This window comes from Anopheles arabiensis, chromosome 3, assembly GCF_016920715.1.
Source record: "Anopheles arabiensis isolate DONGOLA chromosome 3, AaraD3, whole genome shotgun sequence".
Classification (NCBI taxonomy): domain Eukaryota; kingdom Metazoa; phylum Arthropoda; class Insecta; order Diptera; family Culicidae; genus Anopheles; species Anopheles arabiensis.
In genome coordinates this window covers 85,346,739-85,359,752 of record NC_053518.1, presented here as the reverse complement: position 1 = coordinate 85,359,752, position 13,014 = coordinate 85,346,739, and the positions used below count along the sequence as shown (strand labels likewise).

General features: G+C 55.9%; 2 protein-coding genes across 3 annotated transcripts; one reads left to right on the top strand and one right to left on the bottom strand.

The window, feature by feature from the left end:
• Positions 1 to 334: 334 nt before the first annotated feature.
• On the bottom strand, positions 335 to 3,381 carry LOC120901303 (mitoguardin). The gene is made up of 4 exons (XM_040309124.1): positions 2,860 to 3,381; positions 2,439 to 2,776; positions 1,503 to 2,366; positions 335 to 1,411 (listed from the first exon to the last, which is right to left on the bottom strand). Exons 2-4 carry the CDS (start codon positions 2,484 to 2,486, stop codon positions 794 to 796), a joined length of 1,530 nt encoding a protein of 509 aa, XP_040165058.1. The 5' UTR covers positions 2,487 to 2,776; positions 2,860 to 3,381; the 3' UTR covers positions 335 to 793.
• Positions 3,382 to 3,602: 221 nt separating this feature from the next.
• On the top strand, positions 3,603 to 12,458 carry LOC120901301 (probable histone-lysine N-methyltransferase CG1716). Of its 2 annotated transcripts, XM_040309101.1 has the most exons (5): positions 3,604 to 4,572; positions 4,651 to 10,855; positions 10,941 to 11,167; positions 11,239 to 11,973; positions 12,048 to 12,458. In XM_040309101.1, exons 1-5 carry the CDS (start codon positions 3,928 to 3,930, stop codon positions 12,225 to 12,227), a joined length of 7,992 nt encoding a protein of 2,663 aa, XP_040165035.1. In that variant the 5' UTR covers positions 3,604 to 3,927; the 3' UTR covers positions 12,228 to 12,458. The 2 variants fall into 2 exon arrangements, with proteins under 2 accessions (XP_040165034.1, XP_040165035.1); XM_040309100.1 differs by having other exon boundaries at positions 3,603 to 10,855.
• Positions 12,459 to 13,014: the final 556 nt, after the last annotated feature.

Sequence of the window (13,014 nt, the reverse complement as noted above, 5' to 3'; positions counted from 1 at the left end):
CAGGGTTTTTAGGGATTCTCATAGTTGTGGGAAACTTTCTCGACTCTTTCTTATAGGAAGTGAACTTGATATGTTGGGAATTGGACTGAATGGCACCCTTTTTGGACAGGCTTAGTGGAAATTCCGATTGAATTTGTCCAACAAGGGTGATATAGAGTCCAATTCTTTTTACATTAAGTTCATTTCACTTAAGAGTCAATAAAGTGTCTCACAGCTATGAGAACTCCTGGAAAACCCTTTATTGTGAAAATCATACATCTTTAAAGATTCATGAATCCCTGGAGATATATGAAACATCGCACACAAGTAATGGACAAAAAAAAAGGAAAGCAACTTTTCGGCGTTTTTTGATGCGCAAATTTATTCCTCAACTCATTAAAGCTATTTCCCTACGCTTAGCTGTCTTTATAGCCTCCGACAACACCCTTGGTGTATTTGTGTTGTGCCCATGTGGTGTGCATTTGAAACAACTTAGTTACAGTCCCCACCTTCCACCCCCTTTAATGCCTCCTGCTTCTTAAATGGTGCTTATGTTATAGTTTGTTGTACTAAATCTACCCGCTTGCTTGCTTGATCTGACCATGTTTTCGTCGCCCGTTGCACCAACACCACCACATACGCATATCCCACAAGTGGCCGCCCGCTTTGTTCTTACGAAAATTTAAGGTGATCGTCACACCAAAAGAATGAAAGAAAGACAAATTCCCTTATCCTTAAGAGCTCCACCCCGCAGGGATGGAATAAATTAGAACCGAAAAAAAAACAGGACAAAACACAATTGATCGATGGAGCACTACTGATTGAACTTGACGCCTATGTTGTTCACTCGCTTGCGCATATTCTCCAGTATGTCCTCCGCCAGCTCCTCCACCGTGGTGTACCGGCACTTCTGGAAGCTGTAGATGTCGCACAGGAAGCCGATCGTCTCATCCTTGAAGTACTGGCACACGTCCTTCAGGTTTTCGTTCGGCCCGAAGAAACCCCACACCATCAGCGGGGACAGCTGCTCGGTGATGCAGTAGAAGTGCGACATGAAGCCGTTCGGGAACTTGAGCATGCGCTTTTTCGCCTTCAGCACCGACCAGACGGCGGTCGCTAGTGCCGACTCCTTGAACCCGTTCGACAGGAAGCGATTGTTGATGACGGCCAGCACACTGTTGGGCGGTGCGTCGAGATCCCGGAACGCGTCCAGTATGATAAAGTCCAGCACCACGTCGTAGAACGTCATCGCTTTCACGTTGCGCGACTCCAGCTCCAGCTCGATGTCGACCCAGTTGTTGGGGTTTTGGAGAAATTCGAGCATCGATTCGTACGCGACGAGGAAATCCTTCGGATCCTTATCGCCCAGGCAGAGCAGATCGGTCAGTATCTGTCGGCCGGTGTCCGCTACCCAGCGTCCATTTTTGGGATCCTAAAGAAAGGGAGGGGGTTTAGAGAGGATGTTGCTTTTAAAATCAATGCCCAAAGCGTCCCGAGCTTGCCGAGCGAATCGCGCGTATTACCTTGAACAGCAGCTTAAAGGCAAGCCGTATGCAGTGCAGCTTCGCCAGGTACTCGGTATCGGACGCACAGCCGACCATGTCGGTGCGCAGCGTCCGGTACGGTATCTGCTGGTCGTCCATCGTTTCGAGCGCGCTCGAGTACAGCGGGTACCGTTCCAGATCCATGAACGATTCCGTGTCGTCGAACTCGCGCAGATCGGCCACCTGGTCCAGGGCGGACGCGAAGCTTTCCGCCGAATCGAAGTTCGGATCCGAACCGGACCGGTGCCCGTTCGTGAGGCCGTGCTCCGACCCGGTAATGGCTTTCCGCTCATCGTCCCGGTAGAGCACGGATCGTTCGTCCAGGAAGAGCAGCTCACCCTGCTCCTGCAGGTTGTAGGCAGCGTCCAGCAGGTTCTGTAGCTCGCGACAAAACTCGTCCTGATCGACGTTTGCGGCCCGGCCCGGGATGATGTCCGAATCGTTGCGCCCGGTCAGGGCGTCCTCCCAGTAGCTGACCACGTTTTCCAGCGCCTCCATGCCCATCACGCCGAGCTGCTGCGGGGTAAGGGGCGTTGTGTTTCCGAGCAGCGAGACGGTGCCCATCGCTGCGACCGGACCTCCGGCGGCCACTAGAGACCCGGACGCGAGCGACATGCGGTCGGAGATGGCGTGAACGGACCCGCTGGGACTGTACGAGCGGGCGGACACTTTCGAGCCGGCCACCGACATGATATCGTTCGGGCTGCGGACACTGTTGCGCGTCCGTCTGTTGCCGGGCTTGCGTATCCGGCGCTGCTGCGGGAGTGGAGTTCTCCGCCGGCCAAGGTACGCGGCAAGAGCGCCCAGCAGGGCCACGCCAGCCGATACGGATAGGATAATGATCTAAAAGGAGGAGAAAACGATTAATTTGCTGAAATTATGATCGTAGGAATAGCACCAGGCGTTACAAATTACCTTCTGTGAGGTGGATACATGAATGGGAAGATACTTGGAGACGCTCATCTTGGCGGGATCGGGGTCTGTGTTCGGGGTCGTGCAGCAAAATCCAACTTCGCTTACTTTCTTATCGAAGCAACCCGAGATCGTTCGTAAATTCGTTCCGCGGGCTTTTTTTGCTGCTGTGGATTAGGTGCGCCACTTTCCGTGTGTGTGTGCGAGTGGTGTGTTGCTTAACTTTGCTGGCGTTTCACCACTGCTCCCAGCCGCTCTTGCCTCACGCGTGCGTGTGTTATCTTAACCGAGCCATTTATCACGCCTCGGGATCGTAGTGTTAGCACCGTCGAGCGAACAATCTTTTCACGAACAAAACATCAAAACGAAAAGGACTTTAGGACAATTAAAAATAAACACTACACAAACACACACGCAAACACACTGGCTGGCTGGCTGGCTGGCTGTTCCCCCGTACTGGCGCTTTCTCTTCCTTGCGAGTGTTTTTGTTTGATTGGTCCCGATTTCGATTCCCGTGTGGCACTGGCACTTGGAGCAAGCGAGAGAAGTTTCCCGTTCTTCTTCACACGCGGCACACTATTATCACATGTTTTTTCCCGATTGGTTTTGTCCCGAGCTGCTAATTGGTCTGCACCGGAAGGACATGCCTTTGCAATTGCAAGGGCCGAGTTCCGTGGTTACCACAATGCCGTCTGTCGGTCGGTGTGTGTGTGTGTGTGAGTGCGTAACCTGATCGCGGTCAGAAGGTGCACACCAAGACGGCACTGCGCGCGTAGTGTTTACGTCACTGTGTGAGAGGCGCCCCACTTTTTCTACCACTTTTCACCCCTGTGCACTACTTCTGCTTCTTCTTCTTCTTGCACTTGTTTAGGGTGGTTTTGGTTGTTTTTGTGTTGCCTCTTTTGCCCACTTCGTTCGGTGCGATATGTGCTGAATAGTTTGACAGACCCGAACGGAACGTAAACATCCCCCCAGCGGAGCACGTGCGTAGGCTCGTTTCGCTGTATTATTTGCATGAATGTATGAACAAATGTCTTTTTATTTATTATAACTTCACTTTCATCTGAACAATTATTTGAACAAGCTCTTGTTAGGGTTTAGAAAAGAACATTTGAATTTAATTTTGCATTTTTAACGAGAAAACCACAGCAGTTTGACACCCCTGTCTCGCAAAGCGACTTTGACAGCTGTCAACGCGCCGGTTCGTATTCAGCACTTTTGAAGGGTTGTTTGTTGTGTTTACGTTTTTTTAATTATCTCACGGACCCTTCAAACATTAGAAAGAAGAGGAAGAAGAAGCTCCAAGAAGCGGCAAAAGAGGTCGAGCGCATATCGCAGTTCCAAGTGCCAAGATTAAATAATCATGTCGTAGGACGAGACCGTGCCACTGGTCTTTTCGCGTGTAAGCTTCTCTCGTTGGTGTGCAGATTAACGCCCTTTTTAGCAAAACAATCAAACGTAGGGCCAGCCCGACGCCCAACAATCCACAGCGATGGGACGGAAGCGCGGCACGGGAAGCAAGATGTCGGCCGGCGGAAGAGTGACGGAGCTGGCGGACGAATCGTCCGACAGTCGCAGCCGCAGCAGCGACAGCGGGGGACGGTCGGCCTCGGTCACGCCGGTACAGGAAATGCTGGTGGCCAGCGTTGGACGTGGCCGTAAGCGGGGTCGAGGCGCTGGTCGGGGTGCTGGTCGAGGACGGGGTGGTCGCGGCAGGGGTGCATCATCGCTGGGTGTCAATTCTCCGCCGCCGGTAGAGGAATCACCGTACGCCGATGGTGAGATGGTGGAGATGATAGAAATATTGGACGATGAAACGAGCAAATCGCTCGAAGGCGCTTCTGCCGGCGACTCGGTTGTGGTGCAGCAGGAGGAGGAGGAGCTGGCGGAGGAGGTGCAGCTGCTGGACTGTCAAACGATCGACGGTGAGACGATCGTCGTGACGGAGGAAACGCTGGTGGGAAGCGAGCTGGCGGACGGGACGCTGCTGGTGGACGCGGAAACAACGGTGGTGTACATCGAGGATGAGCCGGAGGTGGCGGACAGTGGAGCCGGCACGCGCAAGTCCAAACGGCAGGTAAAGGCGACGAACAAGTTCCGCGACTTTGTCGTGGACGCACCGCTGCCGATGAATCAGGTAACGTACTCGTCCGGCTGGGTTCCGCACGCCGCAAGCACATCATCCGATTTATCGACGTATTTCTTTGCCCAGCAGCCGGTGCGCACGTACTCTAGCGGCAAATCGCCTCGGCGGGTGGCGGGCACGATCGGCAGTGGCATGTTGCAGCCCGGCACGAGCAAACAGCAGCGAACCTCGCTCCCGGCAGCGGTGTACGAAACGCCCACGAAGGAGGCACCACCACCCAGCAGCACGGCGGCGGTACGTGGCGGATCGACAGGGGCAAAGCGGGGTAGAAAGAAGAAACCGGTCGTCACCAGCATCCTGGACATAGCGGGGGTCGATCCGTGCGACGAAACGATACAGCTGCCCCGGCCGGAGGAGCGAAACAATTCGCTGATTTCCCTCCGGATCGATGGAGCGGTGTTCGGAGACGATGACAGCATACACAGCTCGAGCTCCCAGGAGCTGGTGGAGAGTGGTCCGCCCATCATGGGCGGCGGGACGAGGGGTAGAAAGCCAAAGGTGGCCGCGGTGGGCAGTACACCGGAACGGCCGGCCGGGTCTACGTTTATTAGACGGTCGTACAAAACGCCCGCCAATGTAAATGCGGCGCTGGAACCGAGCACCGTCGAGGCGGAAGTGGTTGCGCCCGAAGCGGTCGTTGACGATGAGGATGTGATAGTGCTGCAGGCCGATGAGATCATTATCGATGCGCCGGAGGAGCGGCCGACATCCGGCCGGGGCAGTCGAGGTGGTCGTGGTAGCCGCGGTGGGCGTGGATCGCGTGGCGGACGGGGCAGTCGCGGTGGCCGTGGAAGCCGTGGAGGTCGGGGAGGAAGGGGAAGAGGAGCAGCCAGAGGTGTGATGGAGGGTGGTGAGGAAATGGTGAATGATTCGGTGGAAGGAGAGCGTGAGAAGGAAGAGGAATCTTTAGCGAAACCATCGGAAGAGTCTGCTGAAGTCGTGGAAGTTGCGGTAGAACACGTGGAAGAGACGGCACTGGAAAGCGCAACGATTGAAGAAGTAGTGGAGGAGAAGGTGGAACATCCTGAAGAAGTTGCAACTGAACCTGAAGTTCAAGCTGAAGTTGCTCCGAAGGAAGTGGAGGAAATTCCAGACAAAATGGATTCTACAGAACAACCAACAGAAGCGGAACCGACATCAATGGTATTGGAAACGCCTGTTGAATCAGTTTGTGAGGTAGAAACAGCAACGGTTGAGATTTGTGTCCAAGAACAACCAACACCCGGTGAAGCAATTCCAGAAAATAAACCTGATCTGCCTGACGAACTTCCCCACAATGAACCAACACAAAAGGACACTCCGTCAGACACTGCCACGAACAAAGCAACCGAACAAACAAATCTCCCAAAAGAGCCAGCAATTGCACCACCCGAGCTGAACGCTTCCGTCGAGACAGAAAAGCCCGATCGGGAGGATCCTGCACCCCCGCCGAAGCAAATCGTCGAAACACCGCCGAGAAAAGAAAAGCGAGACCAGGACACGAAGCTGACCGATTCGGGCGGCTCGCGCAAAGGATCCAGCAAAGAGCGACCGCCCAAAGAATCGCCCTCGAGCCGGGACAAGTATCGTGCGTCGGAAAAGTCCACCCCCGACGAGGATCGCTCGCGGGGGGAGCAGCGTAAAAAGGAGCGGAAACGATTGGAGGAGGAGATGCGCAAGCGAACACACTCGAAAGATCGGCCCATGGGCCTCGATGAACGGCACGAGAAACGCGCGGTAAGTGATGGAGCAGTGCGCGTGAAAGACGATCGGAAGCTTAGTTTGGATCGTGTGTCGTCGGCTGGCACGGAGCGTGATCAACACGTGCCATTAGGGACGATCGCAAGCGATGAGAAGGATAAGTTAAGAAAAGGAAAGGAAGCGGATAAACGATCGTCCGACGTTGGTACTACGGGTGAAGCGAAAGAAAAGATCGTAACCGCGGAAAGCTCCATCCCTTCTAGCAGCAAGAAACGTCCGTCGGCAATTCCACCCCGTCCGGATAAGCCGAAAAAGTGTTTCGAGTCGGAGATGAAAGCGCTGGAGTTGCAGCCAATATCGCGTACGAAACCACCGCACGATGATTCGCGCCGGCGTGCGGAAACGAAGGACCGGGATGATTCCTCTTCATCGTCCTCCTCCCACCGGACGAAGGAACACAGTCGGCATAGCAGCAGCAGCGGCAGCAGTAAGCACAAGAGCTCGAAATCATCGTCCTCGCATGAGGGAGCGAGCGCACGTCGGCTGGACACAAGCGGGCATCGCTCCAGCCGCCCCAAAGAAAAGGAAGAGGAGAAGCAACAACGCGATCGTGGCGAGGGTGGGGAAAAGGAACGCACCAGTCGGAAGAGCGTCAGTGCGGGCGGCAGCTTTCTTCAGGAGGAAACGAATCGCGATCGTTCGATAGTGAAGAAATCGTCCAAAACGAAGGACTCCAAGCGAGATTCGTCCAAACCGAAGAGCGGCGTTGAAGCGGTGGAGGAAAAACCGGTGGATAAGCCGCTCGTTACGGAGAGCCCTCAGAAGAAGATCGAGGAACAGACGGTTGAAACGAGGAATGTTCCGGAATGTCCGCCGGTTGAGCAGGAACCCGCGGAACCGATCAAAGCTTCCCCCGAAGCGCCGAGGATCGTAACGAAAGCGTCGCTCAAGATGTACAAAATGGAGGAGTGCGTTGAAGCGGAGCTGCCGGCACCACCACCTCCACCACAACAAGCTCCGGAACCACTCCAAGTCACTCCAAAGGAGGAGGAGATCCACGTCTCTGAGGTTGTCCAAACAAAGGTTGCCGAGTTGCCAACGCAACTCCCCGTGAAAGAAGAACCTCCAGCCTCCGTTGATGCTGTCCCTCCGATGGAACCCAAACCGGAGACGCAACAGCTTACCGAGCTGAAGGAGGAAGAAGCGTTTAGTGACGCGGAAACGCTACGTTCCGATTCGGTGGCCGGCCTCTCAGACAGTGAGGGCCTTTCCGCTCCGTCTCGATGCAGCAGTGGCTTCCCGTCCGAGGATGATTCCGGGGTGCGGAGCGGTGCCAGCACACCGTACGATCTAATGTCCTGCGATGAACCGGATCCGGCAAGCAGCGGCGGCGGTGGCAGCGTGACGGTTGTCCCTCCTTCATCCGTTCCGTCGGTGGAGGAAGCACGCGATGAGGATCGTGACTCGCAGCGCGTCGATATGGTACGGTTGGTGGAGAGCTACATCGACGATGGCGTCATTCGCCGTTCGACCCGCATCAAGACGATCAGCTCGCAGAAGCAGCGGACCAGCGGCCACGGGCTGGTGCGCGATAGGGACAAACTGATGAAAAAATCGTCCGGCGCGGCGGGCGATGCCTACGGCACTGCGGAAGCGCTGGCGGGCGGCTATTCGGCGGGCGAGATGGCGATGCAACCGGGCGGCCATCTGCAGGGTGTGGCGGGTGCAAGCGGCCCCGCCTGGCCCGTCATCGCTAACGAGGGCGACAGCGCGAACGTGGAGCTGTCGGAGGAGTATCTGCGCGACATGGAGGAAAAGCTGAGCCGGTTCGAAACGATCCGCGAGAACATCTACCACAGCGACCGGATCGTGAGCAGGGAGGCGAAGAAGATGACGTGCGATTGCTTCCTGACGCACGAGGAAATTGAGCGTGGTGAGCACGGGTGCGGGGAGGACTGCCTGAATCGGCTGCTCATGATCGAGTGTGGTTCGCGCTGCACGGTCGGTGATCGGTGCACGAACCGGCGGTTCCAGCGGCAGGAGTACGCCCACTGTCAGGTGTTCCGGACGGAGAAGAAGGGCTTCGGCATACAGGCGAGCAGCGCGATCGCGCCGGGCGAGTTCATCATGGAGTACGTGGGCGAGGTGCTGAACAGTGCGCAGTTCGACGAGCGGGCGGAGGCGTACTCGCGGGAAAAGAACAAGCACTACTACTTCATGGCACTGCGGAGCGATGGCATTATCGACGCGACGACCAAGGGCAACATTTCGCGCTTCATCAACCACTCGTGCGACCCGAACGCGGAAACGCAAAAGTGGACGGTGAACGGGGAGCTGCGGATTGGGTTTTTCAGCACGAAGTACATACTGCCGGGGGAGGAAATTACGTTCGACTACCAGTTCCAGCGGTACGGGCGGAAGGCGCAGAAGTGCTACTGCGAGGCGGAAAGCTGCCGCGGGTGGATAGGCGCGAAACCGACGGGTGAGGGCCGGGATTCCGAGTTTGAGGAGGAAGATGAGGATGAAGAGGACGAGGAGGAGGGAGAGGAAGGCGAGGAGGAGGAGGAGAGTGAGGAGGAGGAGGAAGGTGGTGAGAAGGTTGATCAGGCGGAGACGGCGGCCTCGGTGCAGCAATCGGCCCAACTGGACGTTGGTAGAGCGGCGAAGGGTGCTGCATTGGTGGCGGCGGCGGCGGCGGCGGCAGGGGCTGGCGATCGGCCGGAAGGTGGCAAGTCGGATGCCGCGCCAGTTGCACCGACGAAGGTTAAGAAAACGCGCAAGAAGCGCACAACGGGGCGCAAGCAGCGACGACTGGAAATTCACGAAGATCCCGACCTGGACGAAGAGATCAACAATCTGCTCAAGACGGGGCTCAAAAACCAAGCGCACACACTCAAACTGTCCCGGCTGATGGTGCGCGCGAAGGACATCAAATCACGCAGCCGACTGCTGACCCTGCTGCAGAGTGGGGAGCTTCCGTGCCGCCGCCTCTTCCTCGACTACCACGGACTGCGGCTGCTGTACGGATGGATCTGCGAGTCGACCGAATCGATCGAGGACCTCAAGTTCCGCATCCAAATCCTGGACACGCTCGACCGGCTGCCAATCTCGAACAAAACGATGCTGAAGGACAGCAAAATACTGCACACGGTGGAAAAGTGGGCCCGGGTGGAGAAGGGCAAACAACAGAAGGAAGTCGTCCCGGGTCCGACCGCTGTGCCGAAGGAAGAGCCACAACCACAGCTGCCGCCTCCTGCGCCAGCAGCGGTTGGTGAGAAAGCGGAAAAGGAAGTGTCGTCGCGCACCAGCTCGCCGAGCGATAGCAATGGGGCGGGCAGTGATAGCAGCAGCCAGCCGGCAACGGAGCGGCAGCAGCAACAGGCAGCGGCCAAGAAGGACCTGCTTGGGCTGGGCAGCATGGAGGTGCTGAAGAACATGCCGGCACTGCTCAAGCTGGCCGACCTGGGCAAGCTGAAGGAGATCATCAGCACGTGCGACAGTAAGGAGGTGGAAAACAAGGAGAAAGCAGCTGCAGCAGCAGCAGCAGCAGCTGCGGCGGCGACAGCAACGACAACACTCTCAACGGATTCGCTCGCCGCAAGCGTACTACCGTCAGACATCCAGATCCCCGAGCCGGAGGACGAGAACGCACCGGAGGAGCAGCGGCTCGGCACGCAGATACGCATCCTGTCCTGCAAGCTGCTCATCAGCTGGATGAACCTGAAGGAGGTGTTCCGCATCCCGAAGAAGGAGCGCATCGAGCAGATGAAGGAGCACGAGCGGGAGGCGGACATGCGCTACCAGGCGATCGGGTTGGAAAACGACGACGAGAAGGAGGAAAAGCAGCAGCACCACCGGCATCGGGACGGTCGTGGCTGGGGCGACAGCCGTGGTTTCGTGCGCGGCAGCGGTGAGCCCAAGCGGCGCCGTTCGCTGGACGATCGCGACGCACCGTACGGGGGCGGGCTGGGCGGAAAGCTGAAGCGACCGCCGCCCGGCGGGCTGGCCGGTGTCGGTGGGTATGCGCCGCTGAAGCAGGACAACCTTTCCAAGCAGCAGCGGCGCCACCTGTTCGAGATGAAGGTCGCACACGAGGAGGCCGAGCGGCGCAAGAAGGAGATGTGGCTGATGCACGAGAACGCGTGCCTGCGGTTCGGGTTGAACCCGCATCTCACCGCCCCGATGGACATCCCGGTGCGCATGAACCCGGCGACGGGCGAATACTTCTCGGAGGACGATCGCTTGCTGCCGACGCCACCGAGCCATGCGTACTTCAAAATTCAACCGCCACCGATGTCGACCAATCCGGACGATTACGAGCTGCCGGCGATGAAGCTGCCGCCGTACTGGCGCTTCGCGCTTGACGAGCGTGGCCGGCTGTACTACTACCACGTGAAGGAGCGCATCCCGCAGTGGGAGCCGCCGAGGAAGCCGGGCGCCAGCCGGGCGGCGGTGGTGGCCGACGACGAGGACATTTCGCTCAGCTCCGACTCGAGCACGACCGATACGTGCGACACGAGCGAGGAGGAGCTGGCGGCGCAGTTCGAGCAGCTGCTCAAGAAGAAGCGCAAACAGCAGTCGAGCTTTAATTTGGGTAAGGGGAATGGGGAATCCGAGGGGGGTTTAGGAGGACACATATGCTAATTTTGATTTCGTTTTTTCCCCCCAAACACACGCAGATGACGTGCTGGCCAAACCGGACGACATGAATGACGACATGTCGAAGGCACCGGTGAAGCGCGAATCGGGCGAATCGGGTTCACCGCAGATGCTAACGCTGGAGGAAATCTTTGGCGAGTCGGCCAACGCGAGCACGGCGGCGGTGGATGAGGCCACTCTGCAGCAGCTGCTTCCGCGGCGCAAACGCAAGCACAGCCTGAAGTTGGTGCAGGCCCGCATTATAAGTGTAAGTGATCAGTGTGATCGGTCCGACGCGCAACAGATTAATGTTTACTTTCTTCAATCTCGTCCCTGCAGCCCCGCACCGAGGAGGACAAGCAGTACGGCCAGATGGAGATGAAGCGGTACAAGGAGACGAAGGAGAAGCTGCGCAAGCGCAAGGAGGAAGCGAAGCGGTTGCGCGCCCGCAGCATGTTCTCCAAAACGCTGGCCGACAATCCGTTCGGCGGTCCGCTGCTGGATAAGCCGTCGCTTGCGGCGAATGCCACCGCCACGGATGGGGCAGGTAGTGGCGGCTTGGGCGGTGTTGGTGTCGGTGGTACCGGCGATGCGTCCCTGATGGACGATGATCTGGTCGTGTCGCACAAGATCGTGGAAGATAAGTGCATCGTGGACGAGCTGGATATACTGAACAAGAAGAAAAAGATCTCCCCGTACGAGGAGTGGAAGAAGGTGCAGCAACGGTTGGGCAAGAAGCGTAAAACGGCCGAAGAAATGACGGGTGAGAGTGGTGGTGGTGGTGGTGGTGCGACCGTTGCTGGAGGAAGCGGAACTGGTGGGCCTGCAGCTGCTCCAGCACAGCAGAGCGCAGCAGACGGCGGTGGAAGCTCAGCCATGGCAACGGCGAAGCTTGCTAAGCGCAAGAAATCAAGCAAGGGCGATCTGAACAGCGAGGAGGCGAAGAAAATTAAGGAAAAGTTCCGCGTCGACATAGCGGGCGTGATCGTGCAGCATTTGAGCAGCTATCGGAAGGATAGCTGCCCGCTCGGCCGCATTACCAATACGGACGATTTCAAGCATCTCGCTCGGAAGGTAAGGAAACTTGGATGGTGAAGCTCTGTGAAGGATGTTTTGAAAATTTCGTTTGGCTGTCCTATTTCTTTCAGTTAACGCATTTCGTCATGCTGAAGGAGCTGAAACACTGCGACAATACCGTGCACGAGCTGGAGGTAACGGACTCCGTTAAGACGAAGGCGCGCGAGTTCATCAAGAAGTACATGGCCAAGCATGGGCCGGTGTACGTGCGGGGTGAAAACGAGCCGGATTATTCGAACGTTGCGCTTTAATGCGTTTGGAAGTAGCAACAGCAGCAGTAGCAGCAATCAGTGTCCTTTTCAGTGTGTTAATTAATGTTAACGGCAACGGCAATATTGTAGGACCGTTTATAGTGAAATAACCTTTCTAGGTTTTGGTGTAAATTTGAGTGATTTTCATGAACTAACAATAGCTAGAAATAAATGTATGGATTTTGTAAAAATAAGAAGGCAAATAAATGATTGAAATACAGTTCAATATCACAAGGTGTCGCGCAAACTTCATGGACCGTTAATCGATGACCCAACGTCAGAGCTGCAAAATGTTACTGTCAATGACATAAAAAATCTGACTGAAACAATATCCATGTCAGCGTCTCGTACTCACTTGTGATAATCAGAGGTTATACGCAAAACGATTGGTGTGATCAATGCATGCTTCGTGACATTTTGCGACCAACGCTTTATCAGTCATAATGTCATGACTTTTTTTACTGTGATCAGTTCTGCCTCTGACTGACATAGTCATGACAAATTCCGGTTGAAACAAAATAATATCAGCGTCACGAGCTGTACTGTGATGATCAGAGGTGAGACTCAAACAGTTGATGCGACCATCACACGCTTGGTGACATTGTGTGCAACCAACAAAAGTTGGTTGGTCAGTCACTTGGTCGCGACATTTTCTGCTTTTAACAATATTGCTTTATTGCGATTTAATAGTCAGAAATTATATACAGGCGGTCCCCGAGATACACGGTACCTCTTAAACGCGGATTCAAAGATACGCGGTTTTCTAAATTTGACAGTTCTTTGAGCA